This window comes from Podarcis vaucheri, assembly GCF_965113315.1.
Source record: "Podarcis vaucheri genome assembly, chromosome: 5".
Classification (NCBI taxonomy): Eukaryota; Metazoa; Chordata; class Lepidosauria; order Squamata; family Lacertidae; genus Podarcis; species Podarcis vaucheri.
The window spans coordinates 17,961,483-17,977,372 of record NC_138763.1 but is presented as its reverse complement, the minus strand read 5'-3'; the positions used below and the strand labels follow the sequence as shown (position 1 = coordinate 17,977,372).

Genomic DNA, 15,890 nt, shown 5'->3' with positions numbered 1-15,890 from the left:
TAGGGGAAGTCTTGCTGATGCACATCAACTAGGAGCTCCCCCGGGGGTCACCGATAGGGGTCGTGCCTTAGGCCCTAGCCTTCCTAGTGGCATCATTCCCCACAATACAGATGTTGGTTTTCCTCTCCTCTTGTGGCTGCTCAGGCATTTAGCTCAGTTCAGGCCTAGGGATGAGGAAATCAAAATTTGATAGAGCATTTGCATGCATGCCGATTTGTGGACACCTCTTGACTGACATCACTCACCTTCCTCTATCGGGCTATACCTGTGGTGAAATCCCCACTCGGGCATAAGGCTCGCTACATGACTGCTTCAGGCAGTACCTCTCATTGTAGCCTACTCAGACTTGTTGTTAGGAAAGAATTGTGGAGCAGAGAACCATAGACAAAATAACAATGCAATAGATGCACTCCTGGAGCAGCTTTGCAACTGCATTTATTAAATCTATTTTTGCAAGGTGAAAAAATGAACATATAGGCAAATCTGTGCCCATGTGATTGGGTGCTAAGCTAGCATGCTATTTTGTTGTTGTTTTTTCAAAAGTCAAAAAACCCTGTAGTTAAGTATTTGTTTTGCAAAACACAGTTCATTTGATCAATAAATGTAATTCAATTAACGGAGCCGTCCAACACATAAGTAGATAATGAGCTAATAAGCTATTAACATGGCCTAGGGAAAAACATGCAAAAGGTTAACATTTTCCATTGACTTTTTAAAATATATAATCACAGCAAACCCATCATATCGAGGTGCCCACTCAGCCTTAATCAAGTCAAGGGTCCCACTCAGTCCTGATTACAAATTTTGTGGGTGTCGAATTTATTTATTTATTTTACACTAATACAGACCCTGTGACCCTTCAGACGCTGCTGGACTCCAACTCCCATCAGCCCCAGAGAGCATAGTCAATGGCTGATGGGAAGTGGCCATGGATTCCCTGCTCCTACACTCCATGTATTCTATAACTAGTCTAAACCAAAGCAGCTTCATTGCGGCATATTTATACCAGAGCTATTGTATGTTTGAAGGCAGAGGGCCTTCTTGGTAGTAGCACCTGCCCTGTGGAATGCCCTCCCATCAGATGTCAAGGAAATAAACAACTATCTGACTTTTAGAAGACATCTGAAGGCAGCTCTGTTTAGGGAAGTTTTAAATGTTTGATGTTTTATCGTGTTTATAATATTCTGTTGGCAGCCAGCCAGGGTGGCTGGGGAGGCCCGGACAAATGGGCAGAGTACATTTAATAAATTATTATTATTATTATTATTATTATTATTATTATTATTATTACTACTACTACTACTACTACTATTTCTGTTCCTCCACATTGTAGGGATTGTAGAGTAAATGGAAGAGCTAGCAGGTAGACCAATTGTCATAGAATCATAGAATGTAGAGTTGAAAGCAACCCTGTGGAACATCTAGTCTAACTCCCCACAGTGCAGGAATATGCAACTGTCTCATATGGGGATCGAACCTACGACCTTGGTGTTATCAGCACCTTGCTCTAACCCAGTATTTCCCAACTGGGGGCCATATGGCCCCCTGGGAGACCCTAGGATATTCCAAGGAGGCCACAGGTGAAAATCACAAAAATGCGGGACCACAGCACGAGGCTAGGGGGCCACAGAGGGAAGTGAGAAATGAAGAAGAAGAAAATCATATATATTTTTAATTATGGAAAACGTCCTGATTGGCTGGCTATCTGCTTGGCCAATCACAAGTGGGTAAGGGGGCTGCCCACCAGGGCCCAACGCTCCTTTTTGCCATGTGTGTTGGCCTGAGCTACCCAGGCAGACCACACACTCTGCCACAATACACTCTGGAGAACAGGGACTTCAGTCTTGATCCTCCATACTCTAATTCGACATTCCCCAAGCTGATACCCTCCAGTTATTTTGAACCACAACTCCAATCAGCTCCAGCCAGCCAGGGATGATGGGAGTTGTAGTTCAAAACTTCTGGTAGGCACCAAGTTGGGCTTGGCTGCTTTAATCCGTTCTCAAAATGGCCCCCTGGCAAAACCTAACTGCTACTCTGCCATTCCTCTTTAATCAGGTAATAAAAAATGCTAGTATCTGGAAATAACTGAGAACGTGGCAGATTTATCCCATTGATGAATCATGTATAACCTCGTGTGTGTTGTCAGCCTCTAGAAAACTCCCGCAGAAATAAAGGCTTCTTTGCTATTGGCTGGAACCACACAGGAAATCCTTCGATGCACTTAAGAGATTGGTAACAGTACCTCCTTCAGGTGGACGAGCATTGCGAGTCGAGCAGGCTGTCTCCTTAGCGACACTGAATCCAAAGAGTTCCAGCCAAGACCCCAAAGGGGTTTTTGTGTTTCTGTCAAAGGGATGCCGTGTTGCAAAGCCAGGAAGAGGAAAGATGGGGGGAGATGCTTTTTCGGAAGGCAAATAGCTTCATGGGAGCCTTGAAAGCTTCACGCAGCCGCGCAACATGTCTGAAAGGTAGGCAGCTGAAAGTAGGCAAGTAACTTTAGTCTTTGCACTATTGACTTGACACACTTTGAAAAACCGAGATAGGGTTACAGGATTGAGTATCTCCTTTTTTGTATATTAACGCACAGTTAGCAGTCACTGAATGGCTGAGGCTGGTTCTGCGTGCTGGGAAAGCAAAGGAGAAATATGTCACTTATTCATTACTGAAGACAAATAGCATCCTCGAAGAAATGGATTATTTATGAAAAGCAGGTACAAACAGCCTCTCAAATGCGATATTAAATGTACAGTCGTTAACATTATTGACGACTAGCCTGGTGTCCGCATTTTGCATCCGCCAGCGATGGCTAATTGTATGTGATATGGCTAATTATGCTAATTGGGCCTGAATTGCAAGTCAGAGACATTTTCTGTGCAGCAAAGAAATGAATGCCGCAATGTTAGGATAATCCTTCACTGTGTGGCCACACGTTGGAAAGGTATGTGCGTTGGTAAAATTGCTCTCAAATGGTTCTGTTATAATAGTTGGAGCCTCTAATGAAGCCCCAAAAGATATATTGCTGTGTCTAATGGCTCAAATGTCGGTGGTGGTGGCGAGACCTGGAATGTGCACCTCTAAAGTATGCCAAGCTACAGCTGGGTTGTTAAGCTAGCAGGAGAGAGATGGCCGCAATCACCAGAACAGCAGGGTCAGAACAAAATAAGAATAAAAAAAGAAAAATAGCAGTCACTGTGGAGTGTTGAAAGGACTTTGGTGTAATGTAGGCCTTCATAGATGAGGGTCCACAGCTATTTATTTCCATCCCATCTCACATAATGGTCAAATGACCAGAAAAAACACGCGCAGGTTTCTTTAGTTGTTCTGCTTTCAGGTACTTGCCAGAACATAAATAAGGAAGGCTTGCTGTTGTTTTTCCTCCCTAACCTGCTTGACTTTTAAAGCGGTATATTTTGGGTGAACTGCACTGGCCACACAACCAAACTCTGGGCTCACTAGCCCCCAAACCTACCTAAAAGAATTGGGCTCCACCTAGGGAGGCCAGGTGCTAAAGTACAGCCCTGTATTGGAAGGGTGGTTCTGTGTTTCGTCCTCTGCTGTTTTCGCAGAAACTCACTAAAACCTGAGTGAATGCTATAGCAGACTTTATTATTCATGAGGCCTGGGAGCCAGGCCACACCACTGGGTTAGCTCTCCAGGAGCTGGTCTTCTGGTCAAAGTTGCTTCTCTTAAAGGGGCCATGTGGCACTTATTTAGCTGGTAACACATATGCTACAGTCTGGTCCAAGTCCAGTTTAAAAATAAAGAACGGGAAGAAAGGAGGGCAGGATGGACCTTAAAGTTGCCCACCAATGGTTAGATTGAGCAGGCACAGCTTCTTCCCTGCTATGGTGAGAGGTCTTGTATTTTCACTGTAGCATTTACAAATGTGCATCCTTACATAAGCATTGTTGTTGTTGCTGTTTAGTGGTTTAGTCGTGTCCGACTCTTCGTGACCCCATGGACCAGAGCATGCCAGGCACTTCTGTCTTCCGCTGCCTCCCGCAGTTTGGTCAAACTCGTGCTGGTAGCTTCGAGAACACTGTCCAACCATCTCGTCCTCTGTCGTCCCCTTCTCCTTGTGCCTTCAATCTTTCCCAACATCAAGGTATTTTCCAGGGAGTCTTCTCTTCTCATGAGGTGGCCAAAGTATTGGAGCCTCAGCTTCAGGATCTGTCCTTCCAGTGAGTACTCAGGGCTGATTTCCTTAAGAATGGATAGGTTTGATCTTCATAAGCATATCCAAATGTTATGAAGATCCGTGTCATCATTTGCCCTCTTTTTTGGGTGATGAACAAGTGTCCAACTCTACCCTTCCAGCAGCCTGCTTTGGGCTCTGTCCTCATGCCCTGCCCTGGCATCTGAATTTTGTATTTCAAAGCTAGCAGTCCTAACCCCGCAAGCCATCCCTCCCAGTCCTCACATCCCTCACATTTACTAGTCATTTACAGCAATGCATTGTTTTTCCATTCATCCCTGCCACTGAGATTGCAAAAAACCAAGTGCTACACACAGCCCTCTGATTCTATCTGGTGATTGTAAGTTGGCTCATGTAGAGCAAGAGCACAGTGCAAATAGGAAGAGCTGCTATGTTATCCTTCTCTTGATAACCCCCTGCCTGGATTGCCTGCCGCTCTTTGTTTCTTTCACACATGGAGTTGGTGTTCAGCCACAATGCTGGAGTTCCATTGCTGTGTGATTTACTTTTCTTAGCTCTGTGGGTTTTGCTATTGGAGAATCCACCCCTGTGGTCTCAGATGACCCTGATTCTTTTCAAATGCTTTCCCTCGTCCCTCAGAAAAATTGAAGGAGGACATCCTAGGGCTATCAGACAGAAAAGGACAAAGGTTTGTTCTCTGCTGCCCCAGAGGGTGGCTCTTGAGCCACATCCACAACAGACATTTATAGCACTATTAGACCACTTCGAACAGTCATGGCTTCTTCCCAAAGAATTCTGGGAACTGTAGTTTGTTAAGGGTGCTGAGAGTAGTTAAAAGACCCCTGTGCCCCTCAAAAAGTGGCAATTCCCAGAGTTTTCTGGGAAGAGGCATTGGTTGTGAGGCTATACTGGAATTGTAGCTCTGGGAAGGTAATAGGAACCTCCTAACAACTTTCAGCGCCCTTAATAAAATACTGTTCCTAGAATTATTTGTGGGAGACCATCACTGTCTAAATTGGTACGATGGTGCTTTAAATGTATTGTAAGGATGCAGCAGTTGCTGGGAGGCTATTGGACAAGATGTTTCCGGTCATTGGATTACTCAGTATTGGGTGACTCACAGATGAATTGTCTCCATTAAAAAGTTGACTTTGAATGATATGAAATTGGGTGCTGACTCATTCACACATCCAAGCAATTGCTTGTTACTGTAGTCAGTGAGTGGTGATTACAAGCCCCTTTTAAGACACTGAGAGGGGCTGAATGTTTATTTGAAACCTCCTTCCTTCCCACAGTACCATGTGTCAATATTATTTTTCTCTCCACTGGGGAAAAAAAACCACCCAAATATGCATATAATATTTTCAGACACCATATATTACTATATTCAATATTATATTGGATTCACTTGTAATGTGGTGCACACTTCCAGTCCTTCTGCATATGGGAACCTCTTTTCATGTTTTATCACATAATATAAACATCTAGAACAATGGCAAAGGATCCTCTCTTTCTTTTTTACATATAATGACAAACTGTATTTGGGTTATTGTAAATCTTACGATTTCTTCTTTTCTCTCCCCTCCCCTCCCCCCTCGCCCATCCAACATAACTTGGCAGCCAATTCAGACAGCCGATTATCAAAAGTAATTTTTCTCAGAAGTTCTGTGGAGAGAAAAGATAATGACAGTCTTGAGTGCAGCACTGTTGACCGTAATCTATTTTTAATAAAGGATAATTTGGAGAACGTTTTTTCTCCTTCAAATGGGCAGAGCTAGATAAGGGCAGAAAGCTCTGGTAACATGCAGAAAATCTTCAACCGGTTCCTTGTTGTCAATTCTCCTCAGGATTCTATGTGCAGTGGTCTCAAATCTTTTACATCCCTCTGTAGTATCTGATAAGTGAGTCCTCCCAGCAAAAGCAGAAAGCGCAGAGAGGGGACCAATTGCTTTCTGGCTGATGAGGTGTGAGAGTACTCGATTCCACTTCTAAAACATGCAGCCTAATTGTTGATGTGAAACCTACCAGCTACAGTTGATGTTTTTAAGGTGTGTTTAATTTAGTTAGCGCATGGCAAGGGGACATTATCATCCTATAGTTGAATTTGTTTTGTGATTATTTCCCCCCCCCCCCAATTAGGCTTATGGAGTTCGTTAGTGAGATTCTTGCCAGTGGGGAGGGGAGGGGAATTGGCGACAACATCGCAGTCCCAATCTACCAATGTTGATTATCAATGCTGATGTGGCCTCTTCATGGATGTGGCCCAAGCAATTGCCCCCTGCATACACAGACACCCCATATACCCAAACAGAGATGACCAGGCACTTGTGAACATGAACTGCCTCTCATCTGGTTTGTCCCCAGAGACCCACTTACAGCAGTCTCCTAATATCAGCAGTCCCAACCTAAAGAGAGACCTCTCCTGTTACAAATTACCAGGGGGCTGAAAGAGGGAAAGGCCTAGGACAGAGGAGGGATAAATATTATAGCCCAAGGGCCATATTCCTTCAATGGGAACCTTTTCAGGGCCACATACCAGCGGTAAGTGTGCCCAGAGACAAAAGTGAGTGGAGCAACAGATATGTCTCTTGATTTTGTACACAGCAGGCTGCATCCAAGCCATTACTGCACACCTTTCTCTATCCAAACAAGAGGCATTATTGCAGTTCAATATTTCAGCCAGGCAAAAGCATGCAAGGACAAGGCTGAGCCAAGCCAGTGAGGGATGTGGGATGTGACGGAGCATGGCCTAGAGAGATTCCTGAGGGCCAGATAGAAAGAACTGGAGGGCCACATATAACCCACTCACACACACACCACTTCCCTGGACCTGAGATTTCCCACTCCTGGTCTACAGCTATGAGCATAGCAGGTTTCTGTGAGAGCATTAGTGGTATGAATTCCTCTCTAGAAGTAAGGCCTGTGATTTATGGTAACAACCAATTTCTCACTGTGGGCAAAAGGAGGGAAATAACTCTGCCAAGACAGACAGCATGAATCTTTCTCCCCCCCCCCCTCCACTTAATGGTTGATATCATCTAAAGCGCATCTCCCAGAGGGCCTGTTTGGAGATTCAGATGGAGCCAAAGTGCTCTCCGATCTAGGCAGAAAGCTAAGGTAGTTTAAAATATGGTAAGCTGTAATTGTTTTAAATTGCATCCTGCCTCTACTGCCACAATTAGTTAAACTCGCCCTTAAGAGGCAATAATAAAAAGGAGAGCGAGGGGGAAATTGTCATCTAGCTGAACCGATCACCTTACCTGGAGTTTTAAAATATTATGAGGTGTGAAAATACAACCAGCCGAAGCTCAGCATCTTGCTGGCTGAAATGCTGTTCACCTTGAATGTATCTTTTATATACCTGCCCTACAGCACCAATTCCCCAGCCGCCATTTAGCTCAGCTCTGTTTAGTATGAAAGAGAGCAAGTTCCCAGAATCTGAGCCAGAGGCCTCTCACGGCACTTCCGCCTGTGATGCTTTTAGCTGGAGATGGAACCTCTGACCTTCCGCTTGTCCATGTCCTGTGCTTTCCAGATATGGTCTCGCACTCTCTTTCTTCTTTCAATGGATAAAGGTATTAAGGCAGCCTTATGGGATAAGAAGAGTGCAGAGAAGGCTCGTGGTGATTTCGCCATCTGTGTTCGTTTATGAAGACACAAGAAGGCCAGATGGGAAGGAAGCAGGCAGAAAGGCAGGCCAGGAAGATGCTTTAAGGCAGGTCAATCTATAGCCTTTGTGCATTATACACATGGAGATCCATCGATGCAATTAAGGGGAAGTAGGGCCCCACCGGGACACGGTTGGCGCTGTGGGTTAAACCACAGAGCCTAGGGCTTGCCGATCAGAAGGTCGGCGGTTCAAATCCCCGCGACGGGGTGGGCTCCCGTTGTTCGGTCCCTGCTCCTGCCAACCTAGCAGTTTGAAAGCACGTCAAAGTGCAAGTAGATAAATAGGTACTGCTCCAGTGGGAAGGTAAACGGTGTTTCTGTGTGCTGCTCTGGTTCGCCACATGACCCAGAAGCTGTCTGTAGACAAACGCCGGCTCCCTCAGCCTAAAGAGCGAGATGAGCACGCAACCCCAGAGTCAGTCACGACTGGACCTAATGGTCAGGGGTCCCTTTACCTAGGGCCCCACCACTAGCTTTGTCTCCATAAAAACAGCCCTGCTGGATTGGATCGAAGGCCTTTCTAGTCTAGCATTCTTTTCAACCAGATACATCCCTGGGGCCATAGGATACGTTGGCTCTCTCCTTCCAGTGTTGGGGAGGGAGAGAGAGCTCTGACCTTGGAGAAGGAGATCTAATGTCTGATTCCTCTCTCTGAATCTCCCATGGCTTTATCTAGCCTTCCAAATATGGGACCTCCAAAATAGGTGAGGAAGAGGGTGACTATCAAGGCATGCTAGTGCAGACCAGGGGAAAACTTGTGCCTTCCTGACCCCAAGACACAAACTAGAGATTTAATTTTGTCAGCCAGGAGCTGGTGTAGCTCAATCCTGTTTCTTTCCCTCCAGTTACTCTTTCGCATATCTGTAGAGCCAGTCTACAACAGGCTTCATATTTGAATATCATCCTATCAGATCAGCTTCTTCATCCAGCTGTCGCTTTTTTCTTTTTTCTTCATTTCTTCTTTTACCTTCTTCTTTTTTTTTACACCACAACTTTGCGTTTTCTTAGCGTTAAATATCTGCAACTGAACCTGTGGTGTCCCTGCTGTAGCATTTTCAATCTGGCATTCGTAGACTAAATCATTTTAACAAATGACTATAATTTAAATCGGGGCAGGCAGACTTGAGGCTTGTCGGATCTGCTTGGTTTTTACTAGAATCCCAAGGTCTGCCCATCAGAGCCATTTTCAAAAGGGCAAGATGCTTAGAGTGAAAGAAAAGCGTGCCTCGGAGCACATTCTGAGTATAGGAATTTGTTAGCAGCACCCAGCAATGAACCGAGCTCACAATCCTTTCACACCAAAGTCCGGACCTTCTTGGAAGAAGTTTTCCTCTGAATACCAGTGGCAAGAAATCAAAAGTGGGGAAGAGTTGTTTCACTCATATCCTGCTGGCTGGCTGGCTGGCTTCCCATGGAAATCTGGTTGGCCACCATGAGAATAAGGTGCTAGACTCGATGGGTCTTTGGGAGCTTTCTTGATGTTCCTCAACACCAGCATCCATGGTTTTCCTCTAGACTTGGTTAAAGCCATTTTGCGGTTGACTCTGCAGAAAAGAAGCTGCAAAGGAATGGCACAGAAGAAGACCTATCCAGATCCAAGCCAATAACTCTTTTGCATTTTGTCTAGATGCTTATTAGTTCAGTAAATTGTTCCTAAGTGACCTTAGTCTCTTAAGAAAATACTGCTGCTGGTGCCAGACTTCTATCTTGGAAAACATCCCCATAGAAACCTGATCAAAACTGGGTAATGTTAATAGTGAACTACAGTGGTACCTCGGGTTACATACGCTTCAGGTTACATACGCTTCAGTTTACAGACTCCGCTAACCCAGAAATAGTACCAAAGGTTAAGAACTTTGCTTCAGGATGAGAACAGAAATCGTGCTCCAGCGGCACAGCAGCAGCGGGAAGCCCCATTAGCTAAAGTGGTACTTCAGGTTAAGAACAGTTTCAGGTTAAGAACGAACCTCCGGAACGAATTAAGTACTTAACCCGAGGTACCACTGTATTCTATTTTGTAACCACCTGGTGGCATTAAATGTGGAAGGAACCATAAAATCATAGCGCCTCATTCCACTTCGCAATGAAGCTCCTTGGGTGGCCTTCAGCTAGTCGCTTTCATTCTGCTAAACTTACCTCACAGGGTTGGTGTGCTGATAAAATAAGAGAGAAGCAATGCACGCCACCCTGACTTTTTGGGTAGGGTAGGAAATAATATTTGAATCATCATCATCATCTCAACTCTACAACACTCTGCACTAACAACCACCTCTCTCCTATTCTGAATTATTTTCCACGTGCCTTGTGACATGGTATAATGACATATTTTATGACACTGACAGTGCATCAGATGATTGTATTGTATAAAGCTAATAAAAGTCACCCCCACAGAACAGTTCACTCAAAGCAGCTTCAAATCCTTGCACACAGCAACAATCTAATGTGGCTACACGGAGAGGAATGGCACAGTAAATTAACATTTTTATCGGCTTGGGAATAGAGGCACGTAAATATTGTTTTCCAATCCAGCTTCATAAATCAACCGTAAACACCAAAACACATACACAGATGTTTGTCAGACTCTAAATTTAAGCTCGTATAAGTCAGCCCATGTATAAAACAAAAGAAATGTGAGATTCAGAGGACGTGTTAATAAAACAACCATGTGCTTGATCCAAGCCAGAGTTTGTAGGCGAGTCCTGGCTGAGCGCAGTAAACATCCAGAATGGGCTGCAGGTCATCAGGACCCTGGACAGCTCACAGTGGCACTTAGTAGCTCCTAGGTCTAAGCTTGCTCCAACAGTAGTCTAGAGCAGGTGGTTCCCAACCTTTTTGGGTATGGTGACTCACAAGTAGGTATACTTGGTCTGTTGATCCATCAGTTTATTGTCACTTGAATTTTGGACCTTAGGTCTTCTCTGCCACCAGCCTCCAGAGAACTAAGTGTGGTGTAATGATTAGAGTTTCAGACCTGGGAGACGAGGGTTCAAATCCCCACTCAGCTACTAAGTCCATTGGGTGACCTTGGGCCAAAAAGGTGGCATTTATATCCCACCTTTCTTCCAATGAGTTCAATGTGGCGCACAACAAATGTGAGTCCTGAAGTCTTACTTCATAAGTAATACCTCTTAACATTTTTCTTGCTGTTTCGTTGCCCTATTATAATGCTGTGTTCACACTTGCAACCAAACACTGGAAAGTGTTAAAATTTAAGGCTCAAGACTTTGGTGTGGTACCAGAGAGAGGTTCAGAGGATGAGACAGAAGCATCCCTTCCCTCTTCAGTGCAGGAGAGAGCTATCTCTTCAGGCACAGAGGATGAAGGCATAACTGGTCCATGATGCTTCCCTTCCATGGAAGTCTTTGATGGGAGTTGCTTCAGATATTGTCTTCTGTGGTAGAGACTCTCTCCGTGGGTGATTCCTAAATCTCATCTTCTCCTTTTTCTGTGATTTTGGACATCTTCTTTGTTGGGGGGGGGGCACGATGGAGCAAAAGTGTACACAGTCCAGAACCCTGGGAAATGGAAGGTTCAAGTCTATGTAAACAGGAACCTGGAGTCATCCAGATGTATGTACTGTGCAAGCCATGCCATTCATGTAGAGATGGAGAACCTGCAGCTCTTCAGATGTTTTAGGACTCATCACAGACCATCAATGGAAGGATACAGGTTCACGATCCATGCTTGAGTACATAAAGGCCATGGGGTGGAGCCAGTAGGCATGGCCCACAGCTTGTCCACCTCCACAGGTCTTTCTTTTCGATGCCTAGCACATGCCCAGCTTGTCTCCTGTGTAAACAGATGGCATGCCTTTGAGGAAGCCAAAATTTTGCCACAGTTCATGTCAGGCAAATCGGAATGGAAAGGGTCCCCCTGAGATTAGGAAGTTTGAGAAGCATTGCTTTAAAGAGCATATGGAATATTTGGCAGAACCTCTATTATCGGATATTTCAAAACGGTGAGTTTTGCCGAAGCAACTTATGATTCTGTTCAAGGGTATTCTCAAATGACAACACTGCTTCAATTTGAAGCCACTTAGTACTTTATATTGGCCTTACACTCTCGTGTAGAAGGAAGGTTCCATTACCATTCTTACCAGAGCGTTTTATAGTTGCACGTCTTCCCCTGCTCCCTTGTGCAGCTGTTATAATCATGTTTTGTGACAGATCATGGGGCTTGTAGAATAACCGGAGTGTGGTTTGCTGAATCGACTGTGCTACTAAAGATCAACATGAATATCTATCAAGGTATTCCTCCATAGACTTCTCTGCGCCTTTAGAGATGTTCATTTGCTTGAAATCACAACCTTGAAAATTGCACCATTTATGCAATAAAGAATAAACCAATTTCAATTCTCCTGCCCAACAAAATAACAAACCGTATAAGCTCATCTGGTGCATGCATAAAGTGCTATCTGTCAGACTAGGCTCCAGTAAAGTCAATGGTGGAGAAGAGAATCACAGAATCACAGAATTGTAGAGTTGGAAGCGCCATCTAGTCCAATCTTTTGCTCAATGTGGGGCTCGAATGTGGGGCAGAGGGACCACAACTCTGAGATTAAAAATCTCATGCTCTGCTGACTGAGCTATTTCAGGGAAAAGGGGGAAAGTGTCAAAATGGAAGTATAGAGTTTGCAAGTTGTTCTGGTCAATGAACAAGCCTGATCCAGAAGCTTTTATAGGAATCAGGGTGTGTTAGGGTCTGGCCTTGTTCAGAGGCTTTCTTGCTGGCCATCTAACAGTTCCCTTCCTTTGTGCATTGCCAGGTGATGTTACAGAGGCCCATCCTAACAATCCTAGGTCCTGGATTCAGTGGCAGAGCACATGGATTGCATGCAGGAGGCTCCCAGTTCAACCCCTAGTACCTGAAGTTAAAAGGACCACTCACTGAGACCTCAGAAGTTGCTGCAGATCTGAATTGACAATGCTGGGCTAGATAGACAAAGAGCCTCACCTGATACCAGGCAGCATCCTTGCCTTGTTCAGGCATTATGCCTGAACAGGGAATTCCCAACATGATCAGAGAGTACAGGGTAGAGGGGAAGCACACACGAGCCCCACTTCCAAGAATCCCATGCATGTTGGCCCCATCTATTCCACCCTTCATCTTCTCATGTTGTGCAGGTGGGTCTGAAGGAGACGTCTAAACATGTTTGACTGAATGTGCTTAGAATCCTGTGCTATCAAGGTTCGTGCCATAGGTTCTCCATTTACGTTAGAACCAGACTTTAACCCAAATGCATCTTGGATGCAGAGTTCTAGGAGTAAGTGGACTGTGGTTCTGACCCACCTCTGCAATTTCTGTGGAACCAATATCATTTTCAACTCTGTGTTTTGCTCCTATACTTTGTGCACACCAGCCTCGCAGCAGTGAGCTGTACCTCTGTGTTTCCCACCCCTATCCCCTGGGCCTGATTGCCGATACCAGACCAGGAGACCCCTCTGTGACTTTACCATGTGATCTTCTTAAGCTCCTCAGGTCTGAACGCAAGCTGGCTTAGATTGCGCACCAACCATTCATCGCCCTTCTCCGATCTAAGCGATACAGAAATCCCTTTGCCAGTGTTATCGTCAAGGAGCAGAGGGGTTCGCCCGCCCAGCTGTGATTCCGGCATTGCCTCTCCAGTAAGCATTCTGGTTCTGAGTTCTGTGGAAAGAAGCACAAGTTGATGGTAACCTCACTACTAGCATCTCCTTCTGCAGCATGACAGTGCAAACATTCTCCCTGAGTTTTAGCCATCAGAAACAAGAGACTGTCTATTGTAATAGAAGAAGTAAGGGTGGCCAGTTTGGGTGTGGGTAGAGATGGATTGCCTCTTCAGATCCACCTGAGTAAGGACTTCAAAGCACCATGCAAGGTGCTGTTAAAATAAAGCTGTCTCCCCACCCCCCTAGATTTAGCAGGTTATTTCATGCAGTTTGCATGGAATTCTGCTGAACGGAGCAGGATTTAAACCCTCTGCATCCGCTGATGAGCTCCGTTTAACTGTTTGGTCCTGTTCATTGCTAGGAAAAGGCATGTGGTATGCCCCGCGGAGGACCTTAAGGTCCATAAATAGCAACACTCCAGAGGTCCCGGGCCCTAAGGAAGTCAGATTAGCCTCAATCAGGGCCAGGGCCTTTTCAACATTGGCTCTGGCCTGGTGGAACGCTCTGTCTCATGAGACCAGGGCCCTGCAGGATCTGATTTCTTTCTGCAGGGCCTGTAAGGCAGAGTTGTTCCGCCTGGCCTTTGGCTCGGAACAAGCACGATCCGCTCCACCTCTTTCCTTTTCCTTGACATTTCCCCCCCTCAGACAGTTTTTGATCCGGGCTTCCACTGAAATGAGGCTGCATTTTAAGTAGTATTTTAATCTTGTTTTTAAGTTGTATTTTAATCAATTGTTTTTATACCCGATGTTAGCCGCCCTGAGCCCGGTCTTGGCCAGGGAGGGCGGGGTATAAATAAAAATAAATAAACAAATGAATGTGTAGCCTATGCAGCGTTTAATCCTGTCCAGTCACCCATCAGATGATGTCACAAGTTACGTATGTCAGCTGCTGGGCGTGTGGACATGGTTTGAGGGAAAGGGCTTCGTGGGCCAACTTGAGCTCCCTCATGGGCCACAGACAAGAGGTTTCTCACCCTCGCCTTAAAATAATTAAGAAGTGGTCAGGTGGTATGTATTTTTGCGTTTACACCTTTTTTAAACTTTGCGGCTTCTCGCTAGCCTTGCTTTCTGGTGGTTATTTGAGTCCTCAAACAGGCTTATAGACCTCCCAATAAGCCTTTAAAGGTTTGCACCAAGACTTCCATTGCAAAGCTGTCTAGTGGTTATTCCTGTTGAATTCTGAAGAGCTCTGAGGTTTATGTGTTACTAAAGCAGAGCAGTTTTTTAAAAAAAATAACTTAAAGTTTTCAATTTTAAAAATATCCTCTGCTGTTGTGCTCTAACAAAATAATAATAATAATAAAATCAAGAGCTCTTACATGCTTTGCAAGCAATGTTTTGGACAGCTTTGCTACTGGCAAAGCCCATGAACCTAGAGAAATATAGAGTTGTATTGACACAAAACAGAGCACTCTGTGACAGGGGTGCCAATTTGAATAAAATACTGGGGGGCAAGTAAGCCCCAACCTGCAAAATTGATCACAAGACATGGTGCGCACACACCATTTCCATGGCAATGAAGATCTATTTGAGGGAGGCCTAGCCCCCTCAGTTATGTTAGGGGCAGAGGGACCTTGGCTCCTATGCTCTGTGCGGGTCCTGATCCAAATGGAGTCAGTTGTTGACATTGTTCTTCAGTACAGGGTGGGAGACCCCTAAATCATTCTGATTTTTCAGTCCCCACCCCTAATAAGTGTGCCATCCTTTTAAGGTGCTTTTGCCATTTTCTTTCAAATGCGTTGAACATGTCTACTGTTTGAAAACAAGCTAAAGTACTGTCTGAAATTTTTGTGCTGATTAAAAGGTATCTGGCAGAAGGGGAACTATTCCTAATTTGGCTTCTCCTCTTTCAAGCTTCCATCAGATTCCTTCAAGTATCTCACCTGGCATGAATTAGAAGAGCATGATGTTCAAGGGAACCAAATCCGCTGCCCCCGAGTGAGAGAAGGTATAGAAAAAGAATCTGGTTTGTAGCCTCCGTGGTATTAGGAGATAGTGGGATGTGAATGATGGCAGAAATATGAATTGTCGAGGCAGGTGCCTTGCTTTGGAGCTTGTGTGTGCTTCAACGAACATCCCGTAGGATTGTGCAGACAGACTGATCTATGAGTTCAGTGAAGGTGTACTTCTGCATTCCCGTAGGAGGTTGCCCTTTTCAGTGAACTGACTGGGTTTAATTGGTCTACTCAGTAGATAAATCAAAAGATTTAGATAATTATCTGTTGCAGGCCAAATTTTATTCAGCAGGGTTCCATGTTAAAAGTAGGCTTGTTTGCATTGCAATCGGCCTGTTTGCATCGTTAATAATAATAATAATAATAATAATAATAATAATAATAATAATAGTTATTATTTGTACTCCACCTATCTGCCCATTCTGGGCAGCTTCCAACCTGTATCAATATATAATAA

The 15,890-nt window shown here is 44.7% G+C and overlaps 1 protein-coding gene across 4 annotated transcripts in view; it reads left to right on the top strand.

Annotated features, from left to right (window-relative positions):
• The first annotated feature begins 2,244 nt into the window (after window positions 1-2,244).
• LOC309533263 (acidic leucine-rich nuclear phosphoprotein 32 family member B-like) overlaps window positions 2,245-15,890 on the top strand; it is a 28,899-nt gene continuing 15,253 nt past the window's right edge. Inside the window, exons 1-3 of one of the 4 annotated variants that reach the window (XM_082224622.1) lie at window positions 2,245-2,471; window positions 13,307-13,452; window positions 15,333-15,426. In XM_082224622.1, coding sequence (XP_082080748.1) covers window positions 2,399-2,471; window positions 13,307-13,452; window positions 15,333-15,426 — 313 coding nt within the window. In that variant the 5' untranslated portion in view covers window positions 2,245-2,398. Of the gene's footprint in view, window positions 2,472-2,594; window positions 2,715-13,298; window positions 13,500-15,332; window positions 15,427-15,890 lie in introns of those variants that run through there. The other 3 variants (XM_082224623.1, XM_082224624.1, XM_082224625.1) reach the window with 3 other exon arrangements.